Source organism: Doryrhamphus excisus, chromosome 16, assembly GCF_030265055.1.
Source record: "Doryrhamphus excisus isolate RoL2022-K1 chromosome 16, RoL_Dexc_1.0, whole genome shotgun sequence".
Taxonomy (NCBI): Eukaryota; Metazoa; Chordata; class Actinopteri; order Syngnathiformes; family Syngnathidae; genus Doryrhamphus; species Doryrhamphus excisus.
Genome location: NC_080481.1, coordinates 8,869,661 through 8,885,769, shown reverse-complemented (window position 1 = coordinate 8,885,769; position 16,109 = coordinate 8,869,661). Strand labels below are relative to the sequence as shown.

At 42.1% G+C, this 16,109-nt stretch overlaps 1 protein-coding gene across 7 annotated transcripts in view; it reads right to left on the bottom strand.

Annotated features, from left to right (window-relative positions):
* Window positions 1-1,449: 1,449 nt before the first annotated feature.
* LOC131104938 (muscleblind-like protein 2a) overlaps window positions 1,450-16,109 on the bottom strand; it is a 37,798-nt gene continuing 23,138 nt past the window's right edge. The window contains exons 2-9 of one of the 7 annotated variants that reach the window (XM_058052651.1): window positions 14,546-14,710; window positions 14,237-14,440; window positions 12,618-12,878; window positions 9,741-9,794; window positions 9,247-9,397; window positions 7,741-7,776; window positions 7,023-7,117; window positions 2,113-6,499 (exon numbers count right to left, since the gene is read on the bottom strand). In XM_058052651.1, coding sequence (XP_057908634.1) covers window positions 6,437-6,499; window positions 7,023-7,117; window positions 7,741-7,776; window positions 9,247-9,397; window positions 9,741-9,794; window positions 12,618-12,878; window positions 14,237-14,440; window positions 14,546-14,599 — 918 coding nt within the window. In that variant the 5' untranslated portion in view covers window positions 14,600-14,710 and the 3' untranslated portion in view covers window positions 2,113-6,436. The other 6 variants (XM_058052645.1, XM_058052644.1, XM_058052646.1 and 3 more) reach the window with 6 other exon arrangements.

Genomic DNA, 16,109 nt, shown 5'->3' with positions numbered 1-16,109 from the left:
AAAAAAAAATGAAATTCCATCTTGGGGGGAAAACATTTAAAATATACAGAAAAAATACAACTGAAAATCACACATTTCATACATACATTTTTAGAATATTTTATGTATTTTAAATGTTTTTGAAAATATTTAAAATATAGACGAAAATACAAGTATTTTTTTAGACCATTTTAAATATTTCTTTGGAATTGGATTTTTTAATGAAATTACATCCCTTGTGGGAAAAAATATTTAAATTATATAGATAAAAATGCAACAAAAAATAATGCATAGATTTCATACGTACATTTCTAGAATATTGTATCTGTCTATGTGTTAAATATTTATTTAAATCTATATATAGTGTGTGTGTGTATATATATATATAGTGTATATATAATATTGAAAAATACACAATATTTTGAATATTTAAAACAATATTTAAAAACAAAGTTTTGAAAATGTAGAAATTTAAAAAAATGAACTAAAAGTAATACATTTTATACATACTTTTCTAGAATAAGTAATGTTTAATGTAATGTAATGAGTATGATGAGTGTAATGAGTAATGTTTTTATATATTTTAAATATTTTTAAATATTTAAAATATATATAAAAATACAAGTATTTTCTTTTAGAATATTTTAAATATTTTGGGGGATTGAAAAAGAATTAAAAAATGAAATTACATATCTTTCGAGGGGAAAAACATAGAAAATATACATGACAAAGGCAATCAAAAATAGTACATTTGTTGAATATTTTATATATTTTAAATATTTTTTAAATATTTAAAATATATTTAAAAAATACAAGTATTTTTTAACAATATTTAAAATATTTGGGGCTTAAAAAAAAGTTATGATTTATGGGAGGAGTTTCAAACATACATAAAAAACAAACCAAAACAGCACGAGTCTCTAACCAGAGGTCTGAAAAGAAAGAGACACTTCCATCCATTACACGCTTTACAATACATATTTTTTTCCCATTCCTATTTCTCCTGTAAAGTACTGATAAGAAATGACGGTCGGTGGTGAAAGTCAGCAGACATTCTACAAAGCTCCTTCCAGAAAGACACTTGTGATGTCCATGGACAGTTGGTAGAGAAAAAAAACATTTTTTTTGTTGTTGTTTTTTTTCCGTCAGTGGTTGGCATTACGGCCTGCATGTGTGCGGGATGCTGTTGGTAGGTGAGCATGTTTAGGCACTTCTACGGGTTTCTAGGATGAAACAGGCAGGTGTCAGACGCAGGTAGCCCTCCGAGTCCGAGTTCAAGTCGTCGGGCGTTGCCAAATGCACCAAATGTTTTTCTTTAGCACTTGAAAGCTTCATCATCGCCGACCTAGCAACCACTCGCGTCCTTGTCTGCCGGCAGACGGTCCTCAGATACACACATGCACACACACACACACACACACACACACATGGCTTGGTATGTCTGGGACTAACCCCCCCCCCCCCCCCCCCCCCCCCCTAAGCCCTTGGCACTGACCCCAGCCTCCAATGTCTATGTGATAGCTGGTCCTCAGCGGAGAAGCGGACGCTGTGTTGTGTTCTTCCAAGCAGCTTTGGGAAACGGCAAGAACAATCTCCATATCTTCTCCAGGTGGCCACTTTGGCAAAATGCTCGGAGGTCCGTTCTGCTCCGTTTCAGGCATCTTCCATGCTCATGTCCATGAGACAAAAGCACTCGAGGCCATCGAGAGAGAGAGAGAGCGTGTGTGTGTGCGTGACGTCTTTGTTCTCCACTTGGTAGAATGCACTGTACGCATCGTGTAGTGCAATCAAACGTCCATTTGATACAAACTGAGGACCAAAAGTGTGCAGAAATGTGTCAAATAAATATGAAAAAGGGTTTCAACGACCACTGTGGTGTTTCTGTTGTGTGAACAACTACACAATAGCAATACTTTGGACTTTTTCCTAGAAATACATATGCTATACTGTATGTGTATATGTATATGTATATGTGTGTGTGTGTGTGAGATAAGCTGTGTTACAATCTTAGCATGCAGGTTGCTGGACCTCTAATGGAGAGGTAAGGTAGTATTTACATGGTAGAGTACTTGCAGCTCCTTCACACACCCGTCCCTTCGGGTAGCTTACTTCAGGATGATCTGCAGGGGAGACACACAAAAAGAGTGAGGAAGCGATAACACCCGGCATCCTCCATTCCGTCATCTCTGATGGGTTTTTTTTCCCCTGCGAAAATGTGGATAGAAAGAGTGCAGCCGCAGGATGGGGGGTAAGGTGGGGGTGCATGATGCTTATTAGTGGACAAAAGCCAGCCGCATGAGGTCACATGACACAAGGTGACCACAGGGGTGAGATGCTGAGGTGAGGTCTGCCTGGCCTGCATCCGCCCATCACTTCTAGTTTCATCCAGGCCTTTTTCTGATGAGTGGACTATTTCCAGTCTCATTTACAGTTTTTTCTTTGTGTGCCCAACGTTTTTATTATACACACCAATGTACATTGCGGTTACTTGGTTCTACACGGGGAATTTTCATTGAAGTAGCATTCCTTATTTATGAATGAAATGTTTTTGTATTTAAGACCATAAAAAAACAGTTCAGGAACCTCTAAGTACAAGTTTTAACATTATTAGAGCCCTCTATAACACCCCTATAATCACCTTTACAATTATATTACCCAATAGAGTACATACAATAAGCCATATCAGACATAAATAATTAGAGATTATTTTGCCTGTCATGAGATCATTCAAACCTGCAATAAAAGCCTGTTGTTCCGCTGATCAAGTCTGGTGCTTATGTGTCTCACCGAACATTACAGTAACATCAGTGACACCGAGTGGCAAGTGTGGAATACTACACAGCGTACATCACGTGTGTCTTTTGAAAGCCTTGTGTTTGTATTTTAGTTAATTTAGCCATTTGTATGCTTGGGAATGCCTCATGAAGGCAAAACATTTAAATAAAAAACAACATTTTATGTACTCTAAGTCTTGTATCCGCTTATTTTGTCTACCATATGAATTATCTACACATGTAAAGGTGACTATAGGGGTGTTATTTCATGTCTACCGGACTCTAATAATGTTGTGAAAACACATTTAGGAGGTTGCTCTAACTAGAAAAATGTTTGTTTCCATGTAATACCACATCCTGACAGACGAGGGTGCTGCATCTTAATTTGTGACCCATCCAGCACCATTCAAGCTGGGGGGGGCAGCATGGTGACACAATGCTTGAGGTTGAGATATGGCTTTGTGCTCTATCCCATATCACACATGTGTCCATAACCATGGGCCTTTATGTGTGTTTGAATGTCCTGTTTGTGCAGTAGATGGCGCTGCAGACCTAAGTATCTAAGCCAGGTGGCAACAGGTAGCTGTCAGGGCCCCGTTTCAAGAAGCAGGTTCAACCAACTCTGGAGTCTAACCCTGAACTCTGAGTTGATCTACTCTGAGACAGGAAACTCTGACTTACGGGTTTCAGAACAGGTGATTTCAATTGGTTCAATCAACACAGAGTTTGTTCACTCTGAGTTAAGCGCGTGCACCACGACTTTAAAAAGCCCTGATCAATGGAGCCCTGTTCCCTCGATTCACCATGGCAACGAGTGAGAAGAAAAGATCGTCGTATTTCAGTCCTCTGGAACTGGATATATTAATGCGGTCATACGGTAAATTTGAAAGCGTTTTTAAAAAGAAAAGCAACATTGAAAGAGTTTTTAAAAAGAAAAGCAACACGGCTGCAGCAGCGAAAGAACGCGAGTCGGCGTGGGAGAAGATTACTGCTCGAGTCAATGCGTAAGTTTAAATTTATTATATACATTTATGCAATCACAATAATATTAGGCTACAGATGCAAACAAGTAGAATGGTGTTACAGCTACAATTTATGTCACTTAGATGTAATCCCACCGGCGAAAAAAGAACGTGGAAGCAGCTGAAGATGAAATATAAAAACATTGTTCAAACAGGTAAACCCTCAGCATAACAGTCAGGGTGCCTTTTTTTAATCATGTTTACCACTAAATATCATTCAACAGCTGTTTCAGTGTGCATTATCTCCAACATAATATTGTTTTCACACACATAAATGTCATCGCCTGTATACAGTTAAATCAGACATATGAAAAGCAACATCTAACTTCTACTCAGCCAACAGAAAGCGGGCATCTGCCCGCAAAACTGGCGGAGGACCACCCCCACCACGTCTGACCGAGGCAGAGGAGCTGGCCATGAGTCAGACTGTCGGGAGGCCAGTCGCAGAGAGGATCCCTGGAGGAACCTCATCCTCGGACATGATTACACAGGAGCCACCAGCCTTGATAAGATGCAATAGGCCTAGGCCTCAAACTTCTTTTGGGGCCTATAGTTCAATGTTAATTTCCCTTTCATGTGTTTTTCTTTTGTCTCAACAGATTCTGAAGACGTACTTGGTCTAGTGGATCCATGTGCCACTTTAACTGTAAGTAGCCAATAGTCCAGAGATTATGCCATATTTAAAGTATAGCATAGTGAAACACAACACTCTAAACAGGATGATGAAGATGATGGGACCACAATGTCTGCTGCCTTCTCTGTGGTGTCTGAGAGGGAGCCTGAGAGGCCTACAGAGGTAAAATCTTGATGTTACTGATTTCCTCTCCATTCACATGTGTTTACATGCTTTTGTGGATTATAGTGACTTTTAGCCTACACTGAAGTATCAACGGATTCTTATCCATTTTAGCAGAGCATGGCTGGGCAGCAGGAAGAGGGTCCCTCAACCTCCACAGCACAGACTGACACAGTGAGATACGTATTCAGTAAATTCCAGAGGTTAATTCAGTGGAATTCATGTGCAACTGTATAATGTCATCCTTATGTGTTCCCAGCTACCACTAAAAGAAATCTACAAAGTGCATTTATTAAAAACAGTACAAAAAACAGAAAAAGAAATGGTGCTGCTGGACCGCCAGATAACTAAAACGGATCTGGAAATTGAATTATTAAAACACAAGTTAGAGGTGGGTGCATGGTCATAGGTGAATTGTGTTGATGATTGTAACAATTAAAAAGTAAGAAACCATTTTTTTTCTTATTTGTAGGAAATAAAGAAGACCAAATAAAATTTTTTTTGTCTTTCTGTTTATTTTACTGCTGTTGGTGATGGTGATTATGAAAAACGACCAAACTGGCTTTAAACAGGCGCGACAATGAATGAATCACACCGGAGACAGAAAGAAACTCGAGGTTCATTGAAGAAAACCTGGTCCCGACCAGGTTATGTTCACAGAGTCTGTTGCCATAGTAACTGACACCGAGGTTAAGTTACCTCTCTCTGTGAAACAGGCTGGAGTTACTCCTCTGTCTCTGGTTTGACTTACCTCCCTTTTTGAAACGGAAAACTCAGAGTTTCCCTCATTTCAGGGTTAACATACTCCGAGTTTTCACTAAACCTGCTTCTTGAAACGGGGCCCAGGTGTGTATTTGAATGCTGTTGTTGTGTTATTTTTGGAATGACGAAACCATGGGACTACAGGTACAACATTAGTTGCCTTCACTTCACTGTGCTATGCAGGCTATCATAGCTACATATGCACCATCTCATAAGATCCATGACCATTTCTGATGTTTTGATGGACACAGAGAGGTATTAATTGAAGAGTATATTCATTATAGGAGCATATGACTGAATTAGGCTAAGTTGTTTACGTTACATGAGCGGGGATGTTGTGACGGGTTAGTGTATCTTAGCAATAGCTAAAAATAATTGTTAATTCAATGTTGCCAGGGAAACTGTATCCCTGGCTGGCAGGGAGGGGCCGGTGGTCAGAGGGACAGACGGAGGCAGACGGCAGAGAGCTGACGTCACCGCTTCTCCTTGTCCCATATGCATCTTTAAAGAGCGACACCGCCTCCTGCTGTGGGTTCTGCATGGCAATTACAGGAAGTGCGGGCGCATGGCCGCCATGTGACACGGTCAAATGGGGAGTTTCCCTTCAGAGTACACAGCCTGGGAAGGCGCTTCCAAAGGCTTTGCTTCACAAACATGACTCTCTTGACCAAATAAGTCACAAGTGGTTTAAGTCAGCTCAATGTATTTTTTAATTTTCCAAATACTGTATGTCGATTTTGCAATATCGGTTGATATCAGTATCAGATTTGTTTTCCCGATCATAAAAACCTGTATGTAAAAATCTGTTCATTCCACCACGGGAGATATGTCATTGAAATTGAGAGTTGAACAATATCGGCATATGGGTTTTCAGCAAAAAAGTCAATATCGAACATCCCTAGAAAACACCTTCTCAAATGGTGATCTAGAAGTGTACTCTATGTGGTGGCAACTGCAGGGCGACCTACGGGTATACGCCGTGGTTTTCTATGACCCAGCCTTTCCAGTTCCAGGCTTTTTGTAGCATTTTCACGCAAGATTGCTCAGTACATGTCTGTGTCCTGAAGGCAGCTATCACTGACTGACTGCCAGCTGCTGTGCATTCATTGTGCTGAAATTTCCAGGTTTAAAACGGTCCACACATGCACGCCATCCAGCCTTGGCTCCTGCTGACACACAGCAACAGGAGAGGCGGTGATCAGAGGCCATTTTTAGACACCTCGTGTGATCATCTTTCCTGTCTGTCTCACCCTCACAAGTGTAGCCTATAGCCATTTTCCTACATACAACAAGGACATGAAGAAGTGAAATTAAAGCCCTGGATGCTCTGAGTGTACATGCATGTGCTGCAAAGTATGGATTTGTTTGCCCAACACAAGCACAGGTGATGTAGAAACGTGAAAAAAACAGAACATGCAAAACAGAACCAGAAAGTGGCGCAACACAACACAAGTATACTGTTGCAAATGGGGGAGCTCTGAAGAAGTGCTGGATGAGATCGCCTCCAAGGGGCAAAAATTCTCAGGAAACCCGATAGGCCACCCAGAAGGACCCCCGTTGCCCCTCTATTTGCAGGCCTTAGTGCCGTGCAGGTGGAAAGGAGGGATGGGGCGGGGTCTCTGCCGCAGGTTACAGCGACTTCTTCAGAGCTCCAGGGACTGATGAAAGAAAGCTTTAAAAGGAGCAAACCTGATTGGCTGGTGCTGTTGCTGCGTAGGGGACACTTGTGGCGGGAGTTGTTGCTGCAGAGACAGTAGCAGGCGTAGCACTGTACATCATTGGGACTTGGTTTGGAGGGTGAGAAAGGGGAGGGGGGGTGGCAGCAATGGACACGTAGGTGGTGCGGTATGGCAACCATGGCAACAGGCGTGGCATGTGCATGTCGGCGCGTGTTGTTTGTGGGTGTTGTTGCAGATGGTGGCGGGTTTTACAGAGCGCCAGCAAGCCATCGTTAGGATCACACCGGCGGATGGCATGCAACCATTCACAACGCAAAGCAAGAGGAAGGAGGAAGAAAAGATGACGGGAGGAAAAAAAAGAGGAGAGAAGCAGATTACAATCACAAGTTAGGACATTTTGACAGAAAATCAGTTTGTTGCTTCCCCAAAGAGTAAGACCTACTGACTGTTTGACTGGGGCTTTTTATGATCCCCATCCAGCATTGAGAAAGCTAAGTTGGTTGTAATGATTGCTCTGATCAACAGCACACAGCAAACAACGTCTAGCTTCATACACAGGCCACACTTTGGTGTTTAGGACATTGAATATGTGTTGGGTGCCATCTTGGTTGGTCTTGAGCTTGATGAGCTTTCACCCTCATGAAACATCATCACCAGTTCTTCTACGTGTCATGGTGTATGTGTGTGTCAGAGAGCAAAAGAGCAAAAAAGGGAGGGTCAGGACCTACCAAGACTGCTAGAAGGCGTCATGCACAAGACTGACCCTGTTGTGTTCATGCAGAAAGAGAAAAAGGAGGGGGGAGCACATGGGTTAATTGAGAGAGGGGGTGAGCCACAAGGTTAGACAAGTTACAGCATTGATGGATGCAAGCAGGGAAGTCCCCCTTGACCAGATGTATTAGAGACAAACATTAGCTAGGCCTCGCACTTTACTAAGCTACGTTCATCACTTATTGGATTATTTTTAGTGAGGCAATATGTTTGCATATATTTTTTGTAGCGTTGCTAAATTCATCCTCATCTGTCTGGGAGGAAAGCATGCTTTTTATCCAAACAGGCAAGTGATGTGTTTTACAGACATGCCCTTCCCCTAACCAAAATATGACATGAAACTTGATATAGTCCTGTGGGACAAACCCCACCCATCTGGCATTTAAAGGTAAACACGATGGCAGATGAGTGTGGCTACAAGCTAATGTATTAGCCACAGTTTAGCCCATCTGAAAGAGGGTGGTGTTTGAAAGACACAACCAAACTTCTAAAGTTAAGGCTGGTCCTCTAAATATTTGAGATGATGACACTATCATATACAGTGGTACCTCGCTTTTTGATACTAATCCGTTCCAAACAGTCGAAAACCAAATTTTACAAAACATTTCAAAAAGTTTCCCATATGGAATGGATATCACTTAACCTTTATTGAAGACTCTTGTTGGAGGCAAAGACGGCAAAGAGCAGCGAAGGATGAGGTTTTGCTATGACGTCTTTCCTCAATGTTTTTTTCTTGAAAAGTTTTATTAAGTTAAAAGTAAAAAACAAAAATACTTAAGAATCCCCCCCGACTTGTTCCAAGAAGTGGTGAAAAAGAAAATCGATGGTGAATAAGTCGTGTCGCATTAATGATGAGTTCATGCAAGTGGCATGAAGATTACGTATGTGTGCCAGACATTTTGAACATTTACACATTTCATTGTTCACTGGTACACAGTTGTACTCCTGCAGTGTGTATTAATACCGTGACAAGGCTGCGTCATCAATGTGTGGGATTCGTTTGGGCACTCAAGTCCGTGGAATGTTAGACTGTACAATAACTGAGACATATTATTGGCGGTAATTTGTGTCAAAACTGAATCCTATGACAAGCAGAGTGTATGAAAGCCGAGGTACCACTGTATTTAACTTTCACAGGAAAACAGACATACACCATATGGAATAAAGTCTCGGGACACGCAAAACCCATGAATTGATCAGTACCCATCAATCTTAAACCATGTTACCAAGACACTATTATGACTATTTATGCTGCTAACTGTTCCATAAGAACATTGTGAGCCTGTAGGCCCTCTTGTCCAATACCAGTGACAAATGTTCTTTTTGGTAGATGGACACACTCCAAAATCTTGTGGCCCAAATGTCTGTTTTTTTCTTGTCACCTTCTGTGCCACGTGTCCCAATACTTTTGACCATATAACGTAACTGGTCATGGTGGGTTGCTTCAGCAGTGTGCCTCCTACCTGTGGGAAAGAAAGCTGGCTGCTGGAGCTGAGCGCTGGTCAGTGCCTGCTGGTAATGCAAGACACTGGGGTTGAACAGGGAGCTCGCACCGTTGCTCTTCTCCAATGCCGGTCTCTTTGGTAGCGGCTGAAGGACGCTGTGAGGAAACGCCTGCTCAGCGAAAACACATGCACACAAAAGAGAAGCACAGTGGATTTACACTTGGGCAAGTCACACCCATACAGTATTTGGACATCTACTATTTGACTATGCTCAGCACAAAAAAGTCCAAAATGAAGAATGACAAACTACATCCTAGCAAAACACTGGAATTATTCTACAATTACATTTCAAAAATGTATAATACAGTCTGGCAGTTGCCAATGTAAACTATGAAACTTCAAAGTGCATTACAGCATTTCACAAAAGCAAAAGAGCCAACTTAAACTTTGTGAGTGGCTACAGTACAATTAAAGAAGCTACATGCAAAGCAAAAGGTGAAAGGTCAAAGTACCAGGTCTACAGTTGCCTCGAGGGGTCGCTTCATTGCTTTGGCAGTCGACTGAGTCTTTAATTAGCAGGCAGCGAGCACATGATGGCAGTGGGCCAATGGGATTCAAGCGTATTAACATACAGGTAACAGCAAGCAGAGGTGCATCATGGGGGACAGCATTGCATTGTGGATAGGTGAGAAGGAAAAAAACAAAAATAATCTGAATGCAAGTATACCACATACAAAACAATAGGCATGCACATAAACAAAAACCTCTTTTGTTTACATTACATTTGCTACTTTTGGAATTAGTAATAAAAATAAGCATCTACATTAAAGTTAAACAAGCGTGACTTGTATGTCATAACTACTGGGCAGTAGCAAAGGCTGACTACAACTACAACTTTTAACACCAACAAAATGCATCAGGATAAACAGCGATAAAAATTGTGTGTGAGGTGGTGGTTTGTTCAAGTCATCCTGCAGCAGGTACGTGACTGTGTGGTCAGGTTCAATAACTCAATGTGGAGCGCTGTTTATTCTCCAAGATACAATAAATATCCGGGCTGCAGTATCACCATGTTTCACAGCTCCATAAAGTAGTAACACACAGTGTCGTCCATGCAATGATGACATGGTTGAAAGGGGATTTAGTAACTCAAAGTTCCCGTGGGGGACATGCAGGCTTCTTGCTTCACGCATGTGGACTTCCGATGCGTGGTGTGTGGAAATTGCATGACAGAGCAACAGTACGACATGAGCAAACACTGCGGTTAGTTCAAGATGGGGATGACGCGCTGCAGTGAGATGAGAAGCAAAGGTGGCAGCACACCACTGCTAAGGAGGGAGCTCACAGAACGGCAAGGGAGCTTGCCGTTCTGTGTTGGCAAAGCAACATGTAACACCACTAACAGACAGTCTCCAGTTCACTTCCCCTGCTTTAGATTACTAACGTGAATTATGGAAAATGATATTAACAACAAGAAAGCAATAATGGTTTTATGGGTCTCTGCTTTAGCTTGGGCAAACTGGATTAAAGGTGCTGACTAAACAAGTCATTCTCCCAAGGTTAACCGCCTCACCCCCGGCAGCGCTTGTAACTGCTGCTGGTAAATATAAAATTAGGTCATAAAGTCAATAGGATGAGATGCATGAAGACCACGCAGTGGGAGGAGAATGCACAAGAAGGATGAACCGAATCTTGTTTGACAAGTTAACGTGTGGCAAATGGGGAGGTTAATGAGCTAGGGGACAGTGTGACCATCAGAAGATGGCACCGAGGGGGTCATCACTTGCCCCAAGCGGCCTCATATATATTTGGATTCCTTGCCATGTCCCAGCTGTTACGCTTGGCCAGGACGCTTGCCACTTTTGGAGGACAAACAGGGAGAAGAAAGCGGTAATGGCCACTGAGCTCTGTGCAAAACATCCGTGCGGTGCAAGGTGGGTAAAGGCAGCAGCTAACAGGAGCGTTCATCCGGCATCCTGTCTGAATTTCCACCTGTCTCTTGGCCTGTTGGGGGATGTGATGTGACTTTCTCATCCATCCTTGATTTAATTAGCACCGATCTGTCCAGAGCTGTACTGGCCACTCACAGACAGCAAGGCTCGGGAGCACTATGTGTCTGTCTGAACTCAGGGCGTGGCACAATGAGCGTGCTCAGATCATAAGAGATTGTTCGTGAAGTATCATTGTAAAAAGGCCGCACTTTGGGAGGAGCATTGTTAGTGAACTGCACACTGGAACCAACTGGAATGAACCGGCAAGTGGGGTGGGGGAGGTGGGGGGGGCTGCTTGATACCGTAATAATAAAGCAGGGCTCCACATTTAATGTTACTGTGGGGGTGTCATAACAAGCAGCATATGCGTGTGTGTGTTTAATTGAAGTAGTGCATCTTTGTGTGAATGTTATCATATGCAACACTGTGCAAAAGTTTTTGATTTGTTGGTTTAGCAGTACTTTAATTACAAATACCGTCCTCAGTTGAGGCTGATTTGCTGACAAAAGTAAAATAAAAATACAAACAGATGGTCAGCCGCATTATTATTCTATAAGGAGCATTATTTGTGTTTTTATATTTTGTTATGCAGTAATCCCTCACCACTTTGTGTTTTCAATTTTGCAGCTTCACTTACGGTTATCAGAGTTCAGTTATTTTATATTTGTGTAAAATTCATACTTTAAAATTAATATATTGTTTCGTTGATGAGGACAAGGAAATGCTTCCGGAACAATAGTAGTGAAATGTTTTTGGTTTAGGTCACTAATAAAGAAAGTAAGTCACAAGTGCAGATTGGCTATAGTTTCCAAGATACAGTATTGGGTCAATACAATATAAGGTCAACCTTATGTTTTCAATAAGGTATTCAATCGCCTGGTGTCTTAAGATATTTCTTGTTTATTTCTTGACAGATAAAGAAGTGCAACTGCAATATTTTCTAAATATAAATATCACTTTTGCGGATCAAAAAGAATGTATGTCTTAAATGGCTTGTTTTCTCTTATTATGTCTACTACATTGAGTAATCTGAGTATAATGGTGACTATAGGGGTGTTACTTCATGTCTGGGGGCTCTAATCATGTTAAAAAACATAATTAGAAGGTTGTAAGCAGGGTTTCTATTCTCTAACTCTGAAAATATTGCATTTATAATCACACTTTGTGGAAATTCACTTCTCACATGATAAACGAGGGATTACTGTAATGTTAAATGTATGTTCTCTGTTCTGATTTAATATAATTATATAAAAAGACTGCTGTGAAAAAGTTCATTAACAGCGTTGGACTTTTACACAGTACTGTATATGATATATTTCAATCTTCCAAATGATAACATATATTTTATTATAAGTGCTAAAAATGGTAGGCTAGGCCAATGTAGTGGTGTGCTCTCACCATGGCTGCAGTCGTGGCGGCGGCTTGTGCGGCTACTGCTGTCTGGTTGGCCTGGTGTTGGGCGGCCTTGATCTTGGCCTGCAAGTGTGCCGGAGGGTGGAAGTACTTGCACTTCTCACGAGAGCAACGACTCTTGATGTAGTCCATGCAGACAGTGACTGTGTTGTCACTGGTGTCAATCATGGGGCTGTCGCTTGGATGGGCAAAGCGGCAGTCGGTCTCACCACGGGCACAGTTGCCCCGCTGGAATTCACGACAAACCTGAAACGGCACACAGATGAGAACTGACCGGGGATCCATCATTATGCAATTTAAATGTACTTGACATGATTTGAAATGCAAAGATGAGAACATATAATACACACAATGTATGATTGCTGGCCTCTGGAATTAACAATTTTCTCGTAGTCGTAACAAAACGACAACACACTGTATCAAACCCAAAGAATCCCGAAAGCACGAAAGCAGCCAGTGTTGATGGCTGCCTGACTGTAATCGCAGGGGATATGCTTTTCATGCGGACTTTAGGGTCCGCTACACGCAAACTCTTATACACATGCTGTACATGCAGGCCATTTGCACAGGTCCACGTGCAGCATGTTCACACACGCTTTGTGTGGGAGGGCATACATGTCTCTGAGGGATGCTGTTTCATTAGTGAGCTTCATTCAGTTGCTAAGTGATAGCACTCGTGAAGACAAACACGTTGAGGCACACACCTACGCATCACCTCCAGCTACAGTATTATGGAGATAACAATTGTTCATCTTTATAGATGTGTGTGTGTTTGTTGGGGGTGTGGGTGTGTGTGTGTGTGTGTGGGGGGGGGGGGGGTGTAAACACTCTCCTTCGTCAAGGTCCTCTCATTCAGTGTTGTATGTATGCCAGGGGGGGCTGGTGTGATCTCATAGGCCTCACCTTTTTTTGAATGCATTATATTTTAGATACTACTACTAGATGCGTTATATTTTAGATAAGATCAAATAATTATAGAAGAAAGACAACAAACTGGGGGTCTTTAACATTTGCCTGACGGGCGTGGCGTTTCTACTGGCTGACTGTGTTTAAATTTCAACTTCATTTTCCACTTTTTTAATTCACCGTTGATATTAAATCAAATATACAGAGACTGGATTATTACCAATATTTGCGCAAAAATCCCCATATGCCATCAGTCACAATATTCAAACCTGCTAATCTAATGATATCATTTACAAATGCTCCATCAAACATTTATCCTTTAGAAAGATAGTAAGGGGTAGTATAGATAAATATCAGGTTTATTCGGGCCCTGTTCCAATTCTGTACCTACACTCATGTGTTTCATGTGCGGCCTTTGCTACCTTTCTTCCATATTAGTCATAATGTTATGCAAGTTGATAAAACAAAGATGAACACGTACAGAAGGGAAGTACCATGCAGACTACGTACAGTATGACTAGAATACAGTATGTATGATGTATGTTATTGTTCCCACCTCGGTCGTAATGCAGTGTGACTGCATTGCCATTGTTCATCATCCTGTAAAACCTCTATCTTGCTAGAAGCCACATTCACATAAATGTACAATCTCAAATGTGATCATGCTTTGAGAGAAAAGGAATGTCGGGATGGGTCACCTCCAGCTTGTCTGTTCGCAGTAGTTTCTGGTTGGTGGAGGAACCTGCAGATACCGACACAGGAGGACTGCCTGGGACGATCACTGGGGTGCTGGGCAAGATGTCTGTGGGCACCAGGCCCATGCTGTGCGACATGGGGGTCAGGTATGGTGTGTAGCTCAAACCTGTGGTAGAGCCCAGGCCTTGACTAACTGGAAAGGTCTGCTGCAGAGGAAAAACACTTTAACTACAGTATTTACACGTCCTTATAGACACTGTAATGAGTTACAACGTCATTCTTGGTATAAATTTCATACAAGCAGCACTGACCACAGGTTGCATGGTGGTGCCAGGAATCATAAACTGCATCTGGTGAGCCAACATGGCGGCTGCGGTCTTCTGTTGGATCAGGTTATTACGCCCGTTGATCTCGAGTTGGGTCTTCAGGTGGGCGGGCGGGTGTAGGTACTTGCAGTTCTCCCGTGTGCAGCGGCCCTGAGCGGGATGGCAAACAGACAAAGGAGGTGACATACTATTGCTTGGAAAAGTGGACTTCAGCGTTTTTATGAACTGGTTGATCACGTTCCATCTAGAAGATGCAAATACAGCATGGGTGTGGTCATGATGACAGGGACCTTGTTGGATTAAGGAAATTTAACTGGAGCCCCAAGCTTAATGGCAGTTAACTGTGGGCAGAGAGGAGGGAGTAAATGGAAAGTGAAAGGGAGCAGAGAGGACGGCAGACGGACACAACAGAGCAGAGAAGCAAAATCGTAACATGCTGACCATGACATGGCACATTGTGCCGAGGGTGGAGCCAAGAGAAGTGTGATTAGAATTATAAACAACACAGACTGTGGTTGCTAAGACAATGCTCCTGCTTTATTCCCTGTCATTGCAGGAAAATCCCAAGTAAAACTCATCACTGCGTGGTTCTTGAAAATGATTCATACAAAAATCTTGTTATGAATAATAAGTTGAGCGATGCAGTGTGGCTAAAAAATAACAATAATAATTTTTAAATGGCTAAATTAATGGAACAAGAAAAACCTAATGTGGTGAAACTGTCAGTGAAGTAAAAAGCACACATCCCAAGGGATCCATAATAATGAATGCCTGACGGATTGTTTTCCAGCCTCAGCCTGTTTACATACATGCTTTCAGCTATGCTGCTTGGTGGGCGGCTGAACAGTATAATTTAAAACAAACAGGACTCCAGTTCTAATCTTATGGCTGCCAGTGTAAATAACAAATAATCTTCCTTAATGATTAAACCAATAAAACCGGCCTATTCATGTCTAATATTAAAAATATTCCGTAGAACATCAAACTCTCAATTGGCATGGTTGTTATTCCGACTGATTTGGAGGTCACCACGAATAAGAGAAAAGACGAAGAAAATGAATGTTTTTCTTTGCATGTTAAGACTAGTTATTCCACACGGCAAGTGCAACACGAAGCGAGGGCTGCAACGTTTCCGTAATGATGACCGACTCGGGCTGACTGACCTCTATGCCCTGCAGCGAGGTACTCAAATCTCCTCCTTTATGCTTCACATGAGCCAACTCACACCTGCCCACACATATGCATATTAAATCCCTGGATCACAACAAGCATCGCCCACACACACCAACACTGCCATGCTTGAGGACGTGCACATAAACACGGCGATGCCATGTCTAGCCTGGGGGAATAATGTTTGTGCTGGACCTCGCAACCAGGTGTCAACACTAATTGTAGCCACCACAGACACTTGTGTGTGTTTGGGAGTTTTCTGGAACCAGAGGCATGTGTAGGCAGCTGCAATAATGCACAATAGTATACATGCGAAGGTCTGGACAGCATCCAAAATGAAATCTGCAAGGGTAGCGCAGCATCAGCATCAGCATCACTA